The following is a 17,799-nucleotide window of genomic DNA, read 5'->3' as shown; positions in this document are numbered from 1 at the left end:
AACCTCCACTTTGAGTTTGGATTTAGTTCAATACACACAATGCTCTGCTTTTTTTTTCTGACTGTTTTAATCTTTTTCTTTTTCCTTTATATTGAATAAATGAGATGGCAGATTGTCTTGTTCGAGGGATATAATGGAAGAAGCCAAGCATATACAGTTGTGGCTGGATACTAAGCGTAAACCCCACTCCCAGGAATCTTAATGACAACACTGACTTATTAAACAGAAAGAACATTTAAGCTAACAATAATGCTTAAAGCTATACAGTGAGATTTGATTCTTTGTGGACATTCCCCATATTGACTCAGCTGGGATTACCATAGTGCACCATTTTATTCTTCGCTTGATCTCTTTCCTTTTCACGTCTCGTATTATATAATTTATATGGCAGATGTAATAACATGATACTATCCATTAGCATTAATAATAACATTAATAATTATACTGTAATGGTAAAACAGTAATGAAAAACAAACATATTCACAGTAACTTTATAGCTAACACATGTAAACTATTTGGTGATAAACCCTATGCATAGAAATTCTAATAATAGAAATGATTAAAAGTGGTTCTTGTATGCAATATGTTCAAGTAATATTTGATACTGTATGTTTATAAGATGTGTGAGAAAAAATTTAAATTTGCATTTCTGTTATAAGAAAAGATTGTATACTATTGGATGACTTTAGTAGCTTTATGTTCCTCATCTTAATACAGTAACACTTCAGAAACCGGACACCCCAGAACTTAAGCAATTCGGTGATTGAACAAGATTCTTGAACACATTTAACTACAGAGATCGAGCAAAAATTCCGTGGTCGAACAGCTAGCAAGATCCTATATCTTGTTTGGACCAAGGAAAATTGATATGACCCAGTTTATACGTTGCTCTTGTTCAGTTCAGGCCCACAAAACATTGTTTAATCAACTTTATTATCAATTTAATTAATTTTTTTTATACTGTAAACAATGGTAATATGATTCAAGAATTATTGTAGGTTCTTTCAATTCTAAACAATAAGGATTTGACACAAACAGTTGAAGTGTGGTAAATGAAAATAAAAAGAAACTCATGAAAATACAACACATTTATTCACAACCTTACAGTATTAACAAATAAAATGAAATGTTCCTCCCTCTTTGCTTTCATTGATATAAATAAAAATAAATCAAATGTCTTAGATAGGTGGAATAGACTTGGAAGGTAGAGCTATGAAAAATACTTAAATGTTGAGTTATTCTTTGTGGCTGGGGCTTTCAGCTGGAAAGATAATGCTGAGACGACAAGGGTTCTGGACTTAAGTTTCATGGAAGGGCGGCTGAGAAAAGGAAGCTGGCTCGGTGGCTCCGAGCTCAAAGAAGTCATAGAAGGGGTGAATTCAGAATAGGACAGCAAATGTTTCTTCCAGAATTTAGAAAGTGTTCAAATGGGAGGGCAGAAAAGGCTAACTCTTTCTCTTCATCTCTGGCAAAACATCTCTTCTTCTCAGACTTGACTAGATTTTGTGGAGATAGACGTTTGTTGTCTGAAAGGGAAACTTCCGTCGGAACCTTGTTTTGTCCAACCTTTGCCTTTTAAAACAGTCCTCTTGTTCCTATCTCTCCTGGGCAGTCTTCTGAAAACTTATATATAACCGTATGGGCAGATGTATTTACAAGCAATCGTCATTCCCAAATGAGATTTTAGATTTTGTTTTTGGATTGGTTTCCTTTAAATCACATATTTAAGTCATGCTATAGAAGCTTTGAGAACAAATTTTCTTATGGTCTGGACTCAATAAGAAAAACATGTCATTGGAGACAATGTGTTGTTATTTTCACAAAAAGACACTCTTAGGAAAGAGATATAGTGTTTCCATTTTAATAAAAATTATTTCCTTAACATTACAGTATTGCATCAACTCATGACAAATGGCAAAAGGTGACATGTCTCCAAAGTAAGAGGAAGGAGAAGGATCCTGTTCCTAGTTCAGTGATAAATGAAATGATTGGCAAAATGGGCTGACCCATACAATATTGTAGAAAATGTCACCCAGATTATACAGTAGCCAGTAACACACATATTTTTATAATGATAATGCATCGAGTCATTTCAGAAACATCTTGAAATAGATCCAGAAATAATCCTCTCTTTATTAGTATTTAGTAAATTGTACTAAAGTGAATCACAATTAATGCCAGAAAAAGGTAAGAAACACAAAGAATCCCAGAGTGGCATTTACCCAAGGTTTTTATGGAGGATGATTCCCCTTCCAAGCAACACTAACACTCCCTTCTTTCCCTCCTCACCACCTTCCACTCAAACTATTGACTCCTTACTACAGGTAAAGTGAAGATCTATGTTCATTTGTCCCATATTAATCAATTTATTTTCTATTAATCTATTTTGCTAATTATAATGGTTTTTCTTGTTTTTGGTATGCTTTTATGTCTGCACCGTATTATTGTAAACTGTGTAAAATTTATCCATAATTACAGCATCCTTGGGTGGGGGAACAGTTGATGCTCTTTCAATTCATTCTTAAGGGAAAATTGATTTGATTTTCAAACAGGGTTTTGGAACGAATTATGTTTGATCTCCAAGGGACCAGTATATTTCATCTTTAATAGCTTGTTATGGAGTCCTTTGTTACATGGGGTTCTGAGGTTATTCACCACTACATTTTACTTTTTAACAAGAAAACTCCTTGTAAAAGCTCTTACATGTTTCTTTTGGGACCAAGAACAATGGATTCTTTTCTTTGAGCTTTATGGCTCCTACTGGTTACTTCAGCTGATTCTGGGGTGTTTAAGTAGCTCAAACAGTTTCAACTAAATTGTTATTCAGCCTTTAAGTGCTTAATGTACTTGCCAGAGTGCTTGAAAGGAGAGGCTTATGTAGGTCTGCTCTGGACCTGTGGATCTGGATGATGCCTATGTAGCACTGTACTGTACTACTACTCTTGTATTCTTGTTCAGTTTGGTGTAAATGGATGTAGTGTTCATTAGCGACAGAAGTGTTTGTTATACATAACCTAAGTGATGGATTTGCCCAAAACTTAAAGGCACGTTAGATCAACTGTTACAAGAAAATTGGTAGTGTACCTGTATAGCACTTGGAAATGTAATTATTGGAATTCCAGAAAGTTGAGGAGAAATTTAATTGCAAGTAATTTTTCTTGAATTCCAGATTGTACTTTATCAGCCTGGAAATGGCATAGGTTGTCAGCCTGGAGATAGTCCACCACCCTTGCCAGAAGAAGGTGCTGACTTTATATTTTCCTATGAAAATTTGCCTCAGAAACATTGGAAAAAATATATATATGCTGCTAGGTAATGTTGCTTTACCATTCTTGTTTCACAAAGTTTTTTGGGTGTACAGTATTGGCCAACACAATGATTTTACTAAGAAACCTAAAAGAGTATAGAACTGGGATGCATGAAAATGTGGTGCTGAAGACCCTTCTCATTTTTTACTTATACTTATAAATCAAAACAGTTTTTAGTGTACAATACAGTATTATATGTCTTATGAAACAGGTTATAATAGGAAATGAAGTGAGCGATTGGTTTCCGGTGAGAGTGGGGCTGAGACAGGGATGTGTGATGTCGCCATGGTTGTTTAACTTATATGTTGATGGAGTGGTGAGAGAGGTAAATGCTCGAGTGCTTGGACGAGGATTGAAAATGGTAGACGAGAATGATCATGAATGGGAGGTAAATCAGTTGTTGTTTGCAGATGATACTGTACTGGTTGTAGACTCGGAAGAGAAGCTTGACCGATTAGTGACAGAATTTGGAAGAGTGTGTGAGAGAAGGAAGTTGAGAGTTAATGTGGGTAAGAGTAAGGTTATGAGATGTAGGAGAAGAGAAGGTGGTGCAAGGTTGAATGTCATGTTGAATGGAGATTTACTTAAGGAGGTGGATCAGTTTAAGTACTTGGGGTCTGTTGTTGCAGCAAGTGGTGGAGTGGAAGCAGATGTACGTCAGGGAGTGAATGAAGGATGTAAAGTGTTGGGGCCAGTGAAGGGAGTGGTAAAGAATAGAGGGTTGGGCATGAATGTAAAAAGAGTTCTGTATGAGAGAGTGATGTATGGATCGGAGTTGTGGGGAATGAAAGTGACGGAGAGACAGAAATTGAATGTGTTTGAGATGAAGTGTCTAAGGAGTATGGCTGGTGTATCTTAAGTAGATAGGGTTAGGAACGAAATAGTGAGGGTGAGAACTGGTGTAAGAAATGAGTTAGCAGCTAGAGTGGATATGAATGTGTTGAGGTGGTTTAGCCATGTTGAGAGAATGGAAAATGGCTGTCTGCTAGAGAAGGTAATGAATGCAAGAGTTGGTGGGAGAAGTACAAGAGGAAGGCTAAGGTATGGATGGATGGATGGAATGAAGAAAGCTCTAGGTGATAGGAGGATAGAAGTGAGAGAGGCAAGAGAGCGTGCTAGAAATAGGAATGAATGGCGAGCGATTGTGACGCAGTTCTGGTAGGCCCTGCTGCTTCCTCCGGTGCCTTGGATGACCGCGTAGGTAGCAGTAGTAGGGGATTCAGCGTTATGAAGCTTCATCTGTGGTGGGTAACGGAGGAGGGTGGCCTGTGGCACCCTAGTCGTATCAGCCGAACTCGGTTGAGTCCCTTATCAGGCTGGGAGGAATGTAGAGAGGAAAGGACCTTCCCCTTATTTTTTTCATTTGTTTGATGTTGGCTACCCCCGAAATTTGGGGGAAGTGCCTTGCTACATGTATGTATGAAACAGTTGACTGACGTTCATATATTTTGCCTCTTAATTTTATTGATCTAGTACACAACTGTATGACCTGTGTCATAGCTGAAGTTAGCAGATACATTAATTATGCTCTTTATTTGCACTGTTAATGAAAGACTTTTAACTTAGCAAATTATTTAAGATTCAAACTAAATGGGGGGAACCCTGTTTTGGCTTTTGTAGATTTTTTTTATTATAGGCTACTCAATGACCTCTTTGTGTTGTAATAGCTTGTAACACTCGTTTAAACAAAAACTTTCAAAATTTCAAAAAACATCAAACTTGAATACCAAGATTTCTCTTCAGGCTGTGAATAGAATTTTTTTCCACTGATTTTGTTGGATCAATTTAATAAACTAAAATCTGTGCACTATGGTCAGAAATAACCTACTATTAAACCACTGATTGATTTGTTCCTACATGATAATACAAACCTTCGCCCTTTAAATAGGGAGATGATTTCGACACACACAGGCAAGTAACCCCTCCCCACCACCTGTTGGAAGAGCTTCACTTAGAATTTCGGCCATAATGAAGACAGCAGTATTGTTGCATCCTTATCCAAACTTTTTCTTTTTCTTAAAGTACCGTATGTGAATGCTGGCTGTTGATTTTTGTAGTGATGGATGTGGAGCTAGAAATTCATACTTGCCAGAAAAAGGGTGGACGTTGCAACCACACTTTTCTCTTCATCTTGTAGGGGGTAGAATGCAGGTTGTGGCCTTCTGTACAGTGACAGGTGTATGCCCTGAGGGGAAAAAGAGAGCTAAGCCTTCACTGGTGTCTGTCTTGGCAACGCCCAAGAAAACACCGAAGAAGTCTTTCACTTCTTCCGTCTCAACATTGGTTGTGTTTGCTACCGACACCCCTATGCATACGCCCTGGCTCGGTCCCTGAGGCGTATGCGTCTGGAGCAAGGAGCCCTATGATCTGCATCAGCAAGCTTTTTAGGTTATGGTGGAGTGTGGAGTTCCTCCAGTATTCGCTGCACTCCATCATAGGTTGGACTCTTTTTACCTGTTTCCATGCAGACCTCTGACAGTGAGTTTGACCTGAGAGTCTTAAACCCCCTTACATTTTTCTGGTTGGCCATCCATGACTTTGTTGATGGAGCTTGTAGCTAAGGTTACCTCTTCCCGGGTATCCACAGTGCAAGTGTCTCCTGTGGTGATACCAGTGGTAAAAGGTGTGGTTGTGGACCCAGTGGTGTCCCTAATTATTATTATTATTGTTATTATTATTATTATTATTATTATTATTATTAGTAGTAGTAGTAGTAGTAGTAGTAGTAGTAGTAGTAGTAGTACTAGTAGTAGTAGTAGCTAAGCTACAACCGTAGTTGGAAAAGCAGGATGCTATATGCCCAAGGGCTACAACAGGGCAATAAACAATTAAGATAAAATATTCTAAGAACAGTAACAGCATTGAAATAGATCATTCATATATAAACTATAAAAACTTCAAAAAAAATAGGAAGAGAAATAAGATAGAATAGTTTGCCTGAGTGTACCCTCAAGCAAGAGAACTTTCTTAGAAGAGGTGCTTACAATAGCTTAAGTCTCTCTTCTACCCTTACCAAGAGGAAAGTAGCCACCGAAGAATTACAGTGCAGTACAGTAGTTAACCCCTTACGTGAAGAGGAATTGTTTGGTAATCTCAGTGTTGTCAGATGTATGAGGACAGAGGAGAATGTGAAAAGAAAAGGCCAGACTATTCAGTGTATGTGTAGGCAAATGAATAATTAGCCGTAATCAGAGAAAGGGATCTAATGTAGTACTCTCTGGCCAGTCAAAAGACCCAATAACTCTCCAGGGGTAGTATCTTAATGGGTGGCGGGTGCCCCGGACAACTACTACCTAATAAAATGGTACCACTCCCCTTCCCCCCTAGCCCCAAAGAATGTTAAGGTTTGGAAAATAACACCTGTGCCAACAGAAAAACCCTTGCCATCGAGTGGCGTCAAGCCTAAGGTTGAGTGTAAGTCAGTCCTGGGGACAAAGGTGGTGTTGCCCCAGTACTCAGGGTTACCTCGTTCCCTAACCTTGTGCCTGGGGTGCGGGGCATGTGACCCTTGCTCCCTTGGTGCCGATGACCCTGCTTGTTGCAATGTCGCAGGCTCCTGAGAGTGTGCCTTCCCTCTCACCTGTGACACTGTTCCTCAGTGTTGTGGCTTCTGTTGGAGAAACTTATGTGGTTCTTTCCATCAGGGAAGCATTGTCGTTGGTTGCTCAGACCTTGATTCCTCTGCCTGCAAAGTGAGAGTCAGGATGAGGAAGAAACTTGCATTTTCTTCCTTCTTGTCTTTTGACTCATCTAAAATGAAGAAGAGAAGAAAGAAGTAGGAGTTCAGGAAGGCCAGCCGTAATCATAAAGATAGGGCTCTCTTCAAAATCACTTCTCTTTTGGGGGTTAGAGGAGGTGGTTAGACAGCACCTGGGTGGAGCTGGGGTCATAGTGCTGTGTTGGTGCTCGGAGCAATGTGCTAGGACTGCTACCTGGTCTCCTTGACTACCCCGTTAGTCAGGCTGGAGAGGAGTGTTTGGCTCCATACACTTTCTGTTCCCATGCTTATGGAGGAGTTTTGCTGCCCCCCCCCCCCCTCCTTTCCTACCCAGGTGGTGGACTCATGTTGTGATATTTTGGTAGAGCTGGTTGAGAAGATTGTACTACTCAAGGCTGTCAGAAGACTAAGAGTTTGTGACGGATGGACCTCTACCCATGTCCCTGGGCATGGTGCCATGGCCGTCTTCCCGCCTCGTGTTACTTCTTCCATCTCTGCTATGATCAGTGCCAGGGATTCTGGTATTGGCCTTGCCAGGCCTTCGTCAGTTCCCAAGTATGTTCCTGTTCCTCTCCTTGGGGCAGACTGGTCATACTCATGGAAGTGAAGTTAATCACCAGAACACACTGCCTGGGCATAAGGGTACTTTGGATTCGGCTGCCCATAGGACCCCGGACCTTGGGCTGGTACCCACGGAGGAAGACAATCCGTAGTCAGAGTGTTCATTCGTGGTCGCCCTTGCTGATCCGTGATTGCAACAGACTTTGGGAGACGACCTTGGCACCAACTCCAGGAAGAACCTTGGTTATTGATCGGCACTTTGGTGGCCCTCAAGGCTCGAGACCATCCTTGGAGCTGCCTTGGTTAAATCTGTTTGATTTGGCCCTGGATTAAGTTGGTGATCAGATCTGTGGCTATGAGAACTCGCTTGGATCTCACACCTGAGCAGAGCAACAATTATCTGGGCATCCTGATAAATACTGCAGTAGCAAGAGTCTTTCTTTCAGACGAGGCCACTGGTAGGCTCAGAGATACAGCGCAACATTTCTTGTACATAAAAGAATGTTTGGCTAGGCTGTGGCAACGTCTTCTGAGACACCTTTCCTAGTTGAAGAAACTCATTCCACACAGACAACTCCACCAGCAATTAATTTAGTGGTGGCTGAAGCAACACTGGTCAGCAACTAGCTTCTTTCTTACTTTACTTTGACGGCTGCTTTTTCGTCCAATACAGCAGGGAAACCCCACTCTCCACAGGACCTCCACTGTCGTTATATCTTGTTCGCTCAGAATATTCAACGTTTCATATCGCGTATTGCTCATTTACTGTTGAATCGTCACTGTCATACGTCTGATGGATTAAGAAAGTCTTGAGTTTCCTCTTGAAAGCTTTAATGTCTGCAATCATTCGGATGTATTGTGGGAGCTTACTGTATATTCTTGGGGCCGCATATTTAAAGGCTGTGGTGCCTACAGTAGACATACATCTAGGTTCCAATAGTTTGAAACCGTCTATAACTATTCTCGTGTCGACACGATTTGTTGTCTGCGCAATATGTAGCAATTTTCCTGAGTATTTTGTACGACCGGCTCTGATATCTTGGTGGGTTATTGTACATATTTTAAATTCAATTCTCACTTTAATCGGCAGCCAGTGTAAATCAATTAGTATAGGGGTGATCCTACTGCACTTCATTCCAGGACTCGCACTCCGGACACGTGGCTGTAGGGGAACACACACTGCCCCTACACGACGAACACAAGGAGTGCGGGTCAACTTCGGGCTTGAAGAGGAAAGCACCACACGATTTTCCGGCCACAGGCCCAGGGCAACGACGGGGATGCTCCATAACGCACTAGTAATACACCACGAGACACGGGAACACAGAGGGAAAGGATAGGGAAACATACAAAGGGACCACGTGGGGACCGCGTGAGACACAAAGGGATCGGGGACACAAAGGGTCACACTGGGTTAAGAGAGAGCATGCCGACGCGACCAGAAACTTACTGGAGAGCGAGACCTGAGCAAGCATGCTCTCTGACCCCGGGTCGTCTCTGGGCGCTTATCACTCCGCCAGAGATGCCCGCATAGAAAACGGGAGTAGGGTAAACTACACAAAATTCTGGTCGGATGGGAGGCGATCCCAGATACTCCTAAGAAAGTAGTTCGAGGTAAGTACTGTTAGGAAAAATACAAATTACTTAAAATTTGTGATATTTCTTAAATGATAACCAGCAGTTTTTACTACATTATTCATTTGGGCATTGGGAGACGAAGTTACAGTCAAGAAATGCATCTAGATCACAAACTTTACTAGATATTGGCACAGAGTCATTATTTATGTTCATTTGAATATCACCCAAGCTTCTCACACGGTTTCTCTTACCCACCACCATGAATTCAGTTTGTGTCTCATTTAGTTTTAGTTGTTTAATTATCATCCATTCTCTAACACTATCAAGGATTCATGTTAGAGTTTCAGTAGTGTCATCTATATCATTTATGGAAAAGTAAAATTGTGTGTCATCCGCAAATAGTTTGGACTTCACACCATGCTTTTGTAGTATTTTCGATAGACTAATAGTATAGATGCAGAATAAGATTGGACCAAGTACACTCCCCTGGAGTACCCCTCTGTTTAAAGGTCTATATGATGAATAAAAGTTTCTAATTTGCAAACAGTAATTTCTACCAACCAAGTAGTCTTTTAGGTATTTGAAAGCTCTATCTTCAATGCCGGTGCACCGTAGATCATTTAGTAGCAGTCCATGCGCAGCTGTATCAAAAGCCATACTGAGATCGAGTAATATTAAAATACCACATATATTTTCATCCATCATTTCCAGCATATCATTTACAACAGAGCAGATAGCTGTCTCCATAGAATAAAGTTTTCTGTAAGCAGATTGGTTGTCAGGCAAAGCTTCTATTACTTCTATGTGACTGACTAGTTGTTCAAGAATTACGTATCAAGCACTTTTGAAACAAAGAATAGATTCGAAATAGGTCTATACAAGCTTAATTCCTGGTAGTCGAGAGCATTTTTCAGAACTGGTGTGACTATAGCCATTTTCTCAGATTTGGGAAACCTACATTCATCAATGCTTGCATTTGCTCTTCTCATTATTATTTCGGCTAGACTATATAGAAAATTCTCTCTCTCCAATTACTTCAGATAATCCTGGTGATGTCATCTTGTGTTATGTTGTTAAATCATATTAATTTTGTGTGTGTCCTAATCTGATGTTGAGTATTTACAAATGATCTGGTTATATTTTCAATTTTGTTTTTAAAGAATACTAGAAAATTATTTTCTTGTTCCTGGTCACTGTATCCATCAGGTAGTTTCTTTTCGTTTACATTTCCCATTACACCATTTAGGAGACGATATACAGTAACTTATTTGTGTTTGTTGCTGTTTCGCAGATCTTTCTCTTATAGTATTCACTCTTTTTCCTTCTTAGTAGGTAGTTATTATTGACACTTAGCAATTTTGTATTCTACTCATGTACAGGTAGTCACCGACTTACGACGGAGATAGGGACCGAGAAGCGCGTTATAAGTCGATTTCAACGTATGTCGAATTAAAAAAGTGAAGTTTCCGTAGATTTATTAAGCTGCGTAATGATTTGGCAATCATCCAAGTCATATTTTATATATATTTTCTTACTGTATATCTTTATTTACGGTAATTTTCTTGTTCCATGGTATATCTTATGCTCTAATAAATCCTTATTGTATTCTATTTTTCAATTTTGGAAACATTTTTGCAGTCAACAATTACCAACTTTTTTGTTTTACTCTTGATTGTGAAGGTCCCGCTACCGTATCCAGATAATGCGCACATACAAATGGCGTATGGTTTATATAATTTCTTAATTCATTTTAAATGTGTTGATGATGAATATTATATCAGCACCAGTATGTTACATGATATCATAGTTTTCATATACTTCATTTATAACCATTGTTATTAACTATACAAATATATTCTCTCTCTTTTTCTGTGTGTGTACGTGCATTCGTACGGCTAGTTCATTTTTAAAGCTTCATACAACATTTGAATTTTAGTTTATTATTAATCCTTCATATTTCACTAGAAATTATTGTGTTTAATTGTGGTTTATCAAAGCATGTTTGTATGCTATTTTTCAGTTTCGGGAGCATTTCAATATTCAACAATTACTACTTTCGGTGGCATCAGCTGATCTGAAGGTCACACTACCGTACTGCGATTATGCGCACATAGCGTTATGTAATTTTCTTATTCAAAATCTCTCTCTCTCTCTCTCTCTCTCTCTCTCTCTCTCTCTCTCTCTCTCTCTCTCTCTCTCTCTCCGTATTTTGTTCTTTGAACATTATTAGAAATTCTTTGTAACAGTACTCGATGTTTTGATTATGGGAATATTAGTAACATCAAATGGAAATCACTTGATTTGCCATTCACCTTCCGCAAGAAATATGATGTCATCAGATTTTTTCTTAAAGTTACGGTAAGTAGTACTATTCTCATAACTACTAATACAGACCACTAAAATACCTGATATTGTTACTTGGTATTTTGATCATGGGAATACTATAACAAGATTACTTGAAATGAAAGAAAATACTAACTTATCGAGCAAGAGTATTTCATTTTCATAACCTAAAAGGAAATATATTTTTGAGAAAATATTTGTCCTATTAGTGTACGTCCTTTAGATAAATATCGATCTATTATCAGAGATTGAATAAAATTATCGTATTCAAATTTATATTACGCAATACTCATGATAACCGATACAGACCCACAAAATACTTTGTATTGTTACTTGATATTTTGATAATGGGAATACCAGTATTAATCGTTAACCTATTGGAAGGAAATCACTGTGTTGCCCGGTCGCTTTCTGTCGGTAATATGGCGTCACCAGACATATGTTATGAACTCGACAGATATTAAAACTTTTTGTAATGTACTTTTTACTGAAAATAAGATACCGTATATTATCAATAAAAGAAAGTGATAATTTACCAAGATAAATCAGTTTATTTTTATACAAGAACATCAATTATTTCCAAGGAAATACTCGTCCTATTAGCGTACTATTTCCGATAGACTTGTGACGTCATCACCCTGAAAAAATGGTCGTAAAGTCGAATCGTCATAAGTCACATATTTCGTAAGTCGAGCACTACCTGTACTTTCAGTTTTTAACCGATCCCACTTTCTTTTTTTACGTCTTTTCCCTCTTCTTCACTAAAATCTCTCCGTCAAACCAAGGAGATTGGTCTTTAACAGATATAGTCTTTTCCATCGGTGGGCGCATGGTATCATATTCACTTTTATTCACTTTATTATAAGTGATTGTAAGACAGTTAACACACACAGCTCCCAACAGACGGTTATCATGATCACAGGTAATGTTGATAGTATCATTTATTTTCTTTGTAACTTCGTCAATAGATACGGTAGGAGAAAACTTTTATTTATGTCTAAAGTTTATTTTCTTTACTATTGCATGTTTCTGCAGTGGTAGACTAAACGTAAGAAGTTTGTGCACTGGGGAGATAGTACATTTCTCTTCAACATTTATATCAGATACAATATTATTCATTCCAATACTCAAAACTAGGTCAAACCTATGCCCAATTAATGTAGTTGGACAGTCAACATTATTCATTAGTCGATATGGTATTGATAATTCACTAAATGCCAAAGCGTCAGGATTTGATGCGTCATATATCCAAAAATTGAAGTCTCAAAAATAATAATTAATTTTTCTCCATGATAATCATCTCAATGAATGCACTGAATTCTTCAAAAAAGATACTAGTGTTTGTTCTCGGAGGTTTGTAGTCTGTTACAAAGGATATTTGCATCGAGCAATATCCCATCTTGTTCCATTGGGACAGGAAGTTCGCGAAGATCTTGCATGTTGGCTATACGACGAAAATTTTACAGAGAAATTCCTTTCAACTCTCCACCTCCAGAGATGCTTCTGTTCTCGAACTCATCCAAACAGGGGTGGGCCGTACACCTGGAGGACCTAGTCACTTCAGGGGTTTGGTCAATAAGAATGGCACATACGCAACCTGATGGAAAACAAATTGCGTTTCTTGCACAACAAGCATCCCAACAATGTTTGAGAGGGACCTCAGTAGTGTTGATAAGCTATAACACCAAGATCATATAGAATGTCAACAAGAAAGGGGGCACAGCTTCTGAGTTGATGATGCACGGGCACATTTGGATAGTGAATAACACTGTAGACTAAAAACTGATTAAGAGAGAATTGTTTATGCCTCAGCTTTAAGATTTTCATGAAATGATTTGATGTATTATCATTATAAAGATTGCCTGCTTTGCCTTCCATTGCCTAATCTGGATGATATTTTTCTACAAAATTGTGTAACTCGGCCTATTTTTCCATCATTTTATTGATCACTGAACAAGGGCATGTTTCTTCCTCCTCTTTTGCCATTGTGTATGGATATGCAGAAATAAAAAACATTAAAATTAATTACGGAATATTAAGAAAGTCTTCAACATCATTATCATCTCCTCCCACACCTATTGACGCAAAAGGCCTCAGTTAGATTTCGTCAGCCGTCTCTATCTTAAGCCTTTAATTCAAAACTTAATAGCAAAATATCTTGCTGGTCTGAATTGTCAAACTGGGTCAGTCACCCTTGTCATTGTTGCATTGTTCATCCTGGCCTATACAAGTTCAAAGTTGTTTGATCACTAAATTGTTAGTTAGGGGGTGTTTGATCTTTGAGGTATTACTCTCTCTTGTTAATGATTTGACGGTAGTCCCAGCTTTATGCTGAAGTCATACTCCTACTTAAAAGACACAGGCATGTGTAGCTAGGAAAACTATAACTTATTTTTAAAATGTGATAGCTGTTTTTTCAATATTTATCATGATACTGTAGAACACTTTCCTGAATACAATGATAATTTTCCATGCTTAGGAAATTAGAAGGAAAACTGGTGGTGATTAACATAAGTTTAATTTACATTGTAGGTTTGTTAAAGTTGTAAGAGCTAAGACACCAAAAATAACTTACTACAGTGAGCAAGCAAAGGGAATGTTGATGGAGAATTCACCAGATCCTGATTTTGAAGCTTTATTTTACAGTGGTAAGATATTTAGATTTGATTTGTTATTATATTATATTTGTTATATTGTCAGACTTTTTTTAAATATTTGAAATGACCTGCAAAGCGACCACATAATGATAGTTCCTTCTAGCTCTTTTGGCTGTCAGTAAATCTTATTGAACATTGATACTATATTTATAAATGAAGTACAGTAAAGATAATGTAACAGTAGTGGTAAGCTGTAAGATTGCATGGTAAAAAATCACCTTGACCCTAAGAAATTATGTAATAGTCATTAAATCTATTATATTATAGTGCGATGAACATTTTGATAACATTTAATGACATGTATACACTTCTAGATATGTATTATCTATTTTAGAAATTAATTACAAACTATATTTATATTTCCAGGTCTAAAAATTATAAGCTGTGGCAATGATTTAACAGTTAGCGATGTTCATGGGACCAAAAGTATACCCAGGGCATCTGCTCCAGATAGTCTGCAAGAAAGCCAACGCTCATTATATTTACATTTTAAGGAGGTATGGCACTTTGTTTTTCTTTGCAAAATTTTGAAGGAAATAAGGTTATTTATTGTCTGAGTGGATGTATTGTACTATTTAAATAATGCAAGAAATTGTACCTAGTATGTTAGGTATTTGAGTTATCCTGTCAAAACCTGTAAGTTTAAAAAGCTTTCTTGGTTGATACAAAAACATAATCAGGATCCTCATAAATATTCGTTTTCTTCTCCCTATCTGGGGTTAGATTAGAAACTAGTTCATCTTCCTCAACTTTTATCAAGGAAGTCTTTTACATTTTTCCATGATTTCCTGGGCCTTACTACTGGTCTTCATCCTGTTACCTCCATGTCTCATGGTGCTTCTCTGACCTTCTGTTCTTTATTCCATCTCATGATATGCATAGTCCACATCATTGAATCATTGCTTACCAATCAGCAATTCTTCATAGAAATGGATGGCCAGAAAATCAGATGGAGGATACAGAACAACTGTTTTCCAGAAGAATCAGTGCTACAGCCGACGCTATTTAACATCTATACAGATGACCAGCTGCAGTACCAAAACATCCACAAGTACTTACAGTATATGCAGATGACTTGTACATTTCCACTCAATTAGACTCCACCACCATCGAAGAAAGACTAACAAGCGCCCTGACTACCCTCTCCCCCTACTACAGAAAGTGGCATCTCAATGCCAATCCAAGTAGAACACAAGTGTGTGCTTTTCACTTGAACAATTACCAGGCCAACAGAAAGCTAAATATTGAATGGGGGGGACAAAGGACTGGAAAGTCACCCCTGTCCAGTCTACTTAGGTGTCACCCTTGACAGAATGGTCTCCTTTAAAGAGTACACAAATAAAACCAAACATAAAATAGCAACTAAGAACAACGGCCTCAGCTTACTCGCCAACACCAGGCAAGGAACAGACCCGAGACTGGGACAAACAGCCCTGGCTCTTTGTTACTTTACTGTGGAGTACTGTGCACCAGTGTGGGCAAGATTATGCCGTGCGCATGAGGTAAACCCAAAGCTAAATAAGTCATGTCGGATTATTATTAGCACCCTAAAGTCAAAACCTCTACTATCTTTATACAAAGTAGCCAGTATTTCACCAACCCATATCCCGTGCGAAACGCCAGCAAAAACTGAAAAGAATAAACAAATAAATAACCCCAGGTATTAATCTTCATTAAGAAAGGTGAAGACTGAAATACTGCAAAAGCTTTGCAACATTGGATAGACTAGAACCAATCTAGGCAGCTACTCAGGCTACAAAAATGGTGGGAAAGCGACCCAGTAGCCATCTAATTAGGTGTTGCCCAGCCCAAACGAAGCACTGCCCAGTGGAGCAACCCTCACCAGTAAAGATCGGGTAATCCTAAACAGAGCACGGGTGAAAGTGGGCTTAACTGGTGATAGCCAACACAAATGGGTATTAGCAATTAACACTTAATGCCCATGTGGGACAACGCTACAAACAATGGAACACATTCTACGAGTGTGCTAACTGGCCTCTCATTGCTTGGATCAAGATGTCAGAGAAGTAATGAAAAACAAATAAATATACAAGACAACTTTATAGCTAACACATGTAAACTATTCAGCAATAAATGCTTTGTATAAAAATCCCAGTAATAAAAATGATAAAAAGTTTTATACATACTGTATGTCTTGGTAATAATTGATATGGTATACTTCATTAACAGTGTGATGAAAAATATAATTGTTCCGTAACCGAAATACAAACCACGCTATTTACTTTGGGTTTACCTTTTAGCGTAGCTGAAATGACGAGCCAATAATTTTTAACGAGGGTTAATTACCCCCGCGCTAGTTAGCGGGGGGTAGGGGAAGGGTAGCTTGCTATCCCTCCCCCCCCCACACATCGGTGATTTGCTTCACTTCACTTTTGGCTCCGGCGATGAACAGACGTGTCTGTCCATCGTCCTCGTTGACAGCCTTTAATCTTTTTTCTGCTTTTTCTCTACAGCGTGTGTGTGTGTTAGAAATTGACCACCTTTATTATTGCTATGCGTACGTGCCCTGGAATTGCCGGCCGCCCTTGTGGTACCTTTATGTCGGCCACGGACACGGATCCTCACACCCTTTGCCCACAGTGTCGAGGCCGACGGTGTGATCAGGAAAATATGTGTTGTGAGTGCAGGGAGTGGTCTGCCTCCCAGTGGGAGAGGTTTGGCCGCCGGCGTAAGAAGAAGTCCAAGAGAGACCGTTCTCCTTCTGGGGTTGCCTTGAAGGAGGAAGGTTCTCGGGACTCTTCTTTCGCCGCCCAAACCTCCTCCGAAGCTCCCCCTTGTTCGACTCCTAAGGAGAGTCGGCCGAGTGGTAGCGCAGGCCCTAGTTCTGTTTCCCGACCTTGGGTGGGGGGAGAGGGCGTCGCCTCCCATAGCGGGGCGGTTCCCCCTCCTCCTCCGGGGGAGGTTATTGATGAATCACTGTCTAATGATGATCTTTTACAGATTTGGGCTTCCCTGGGGCTTAAGGGCTTGCCCTCCAGGGTTGCCCTGATTGACCTTGTCCAGTTGGGGGCCGCCGTTAAGCAGTCGCCGGTGATAGCAGAGGTAGACCCTCTGTCTATCGTCGACGTCGTGGTGGCAGAGGCCTCTGACGGGGCGGGGCAATCCTCTGCAGGTGCAGTTGGGGATGTTGGTGCTGACGGCTCTCCTCCCCCTTCCGTACATCCTTCGAAGGGGGAAGGGAGTCCTACGGGCTCGTCTGCTGTCCAGCTTCCCTCTAAGGGGAGTGCCTTGACTGAGACTCCCCTTCGGAGGACTGAGGGTCCTGATGATCTTCCTCGTGGCTGCCTTCGCCGTAAGGCTCACCGTCCGCTGCGTCGCAAGGGCCTCCCATCCTCTTATAAGGGTGTTAAGAGGCGCCTTTTTGGATCTTCTTCTTCCGAAGGGGACTCTCCTCGTCGTATTCAGCCTACAGCTCCAGCTTCTTTAGACCTCTCTGGGGATCGGTCTCCTACTCCTGCTAGAACTTCACCTTCCGGGGACCTCGTCACCCGACGGGCAACGGTCCCTTCGGGGCAAAGGGATTCTTCCCTTACACGTGCAGTGTTAGCGCACAGGCGCTCTCCTGCTCGTCAGCGCTCTCCTGCTCGTCAATGCTCTCCTACTCGTCAGCGCT

The 17,799-nt window shown here is 39.8% G+C and overlaps 1 protein-coding gene across 1 annotated transcript in view; it reads left to right on the top strand.

The window, feature by feature from the left end:
* The window catches only part of SAK (Sak kinase), a 164,143-nt gene that overhangs the window by 106,633 nt on the left and 39,711 nt on the right, over positions 1–17,799 (top strand). The window contains exons 8-10 of the mRNA XM_068372176.1: positions 3,170–3,312; positions 14,041–14,156; positions 14,532–14,662. Coding sequence (XP_068228277.1) covers positions 3,170–3,312; positions 14,041–14,156; positions 14,532–14,662 — 390 coding nt within the window. The remainder of the gene's footprint in view (positions 1–3,169; positions 3,313–14,040; positions 14,157–14,531; positions 14,663–17,799) is intronic.

The sequence above is a fragment of the Palaemon carinicauda genome, chromosome 4 (assembly GCF_036898095.1).
Source record: "Palaemon carinicauda isolate YSFRI2023 chromosome 4, ASM3689809v2, whole genome shotgun sequence".
In the NCBI taxonomy this organism is placed as follows: Eukaryota; Metazoa; Arthropoda; class Malacostraca; order Decapoda; family Palaemonidae; genus Palaemon; species Palaemon carinicauda.
This window is presented reverse-complemented; position numbering and strand designations above follow the sequence as displayed.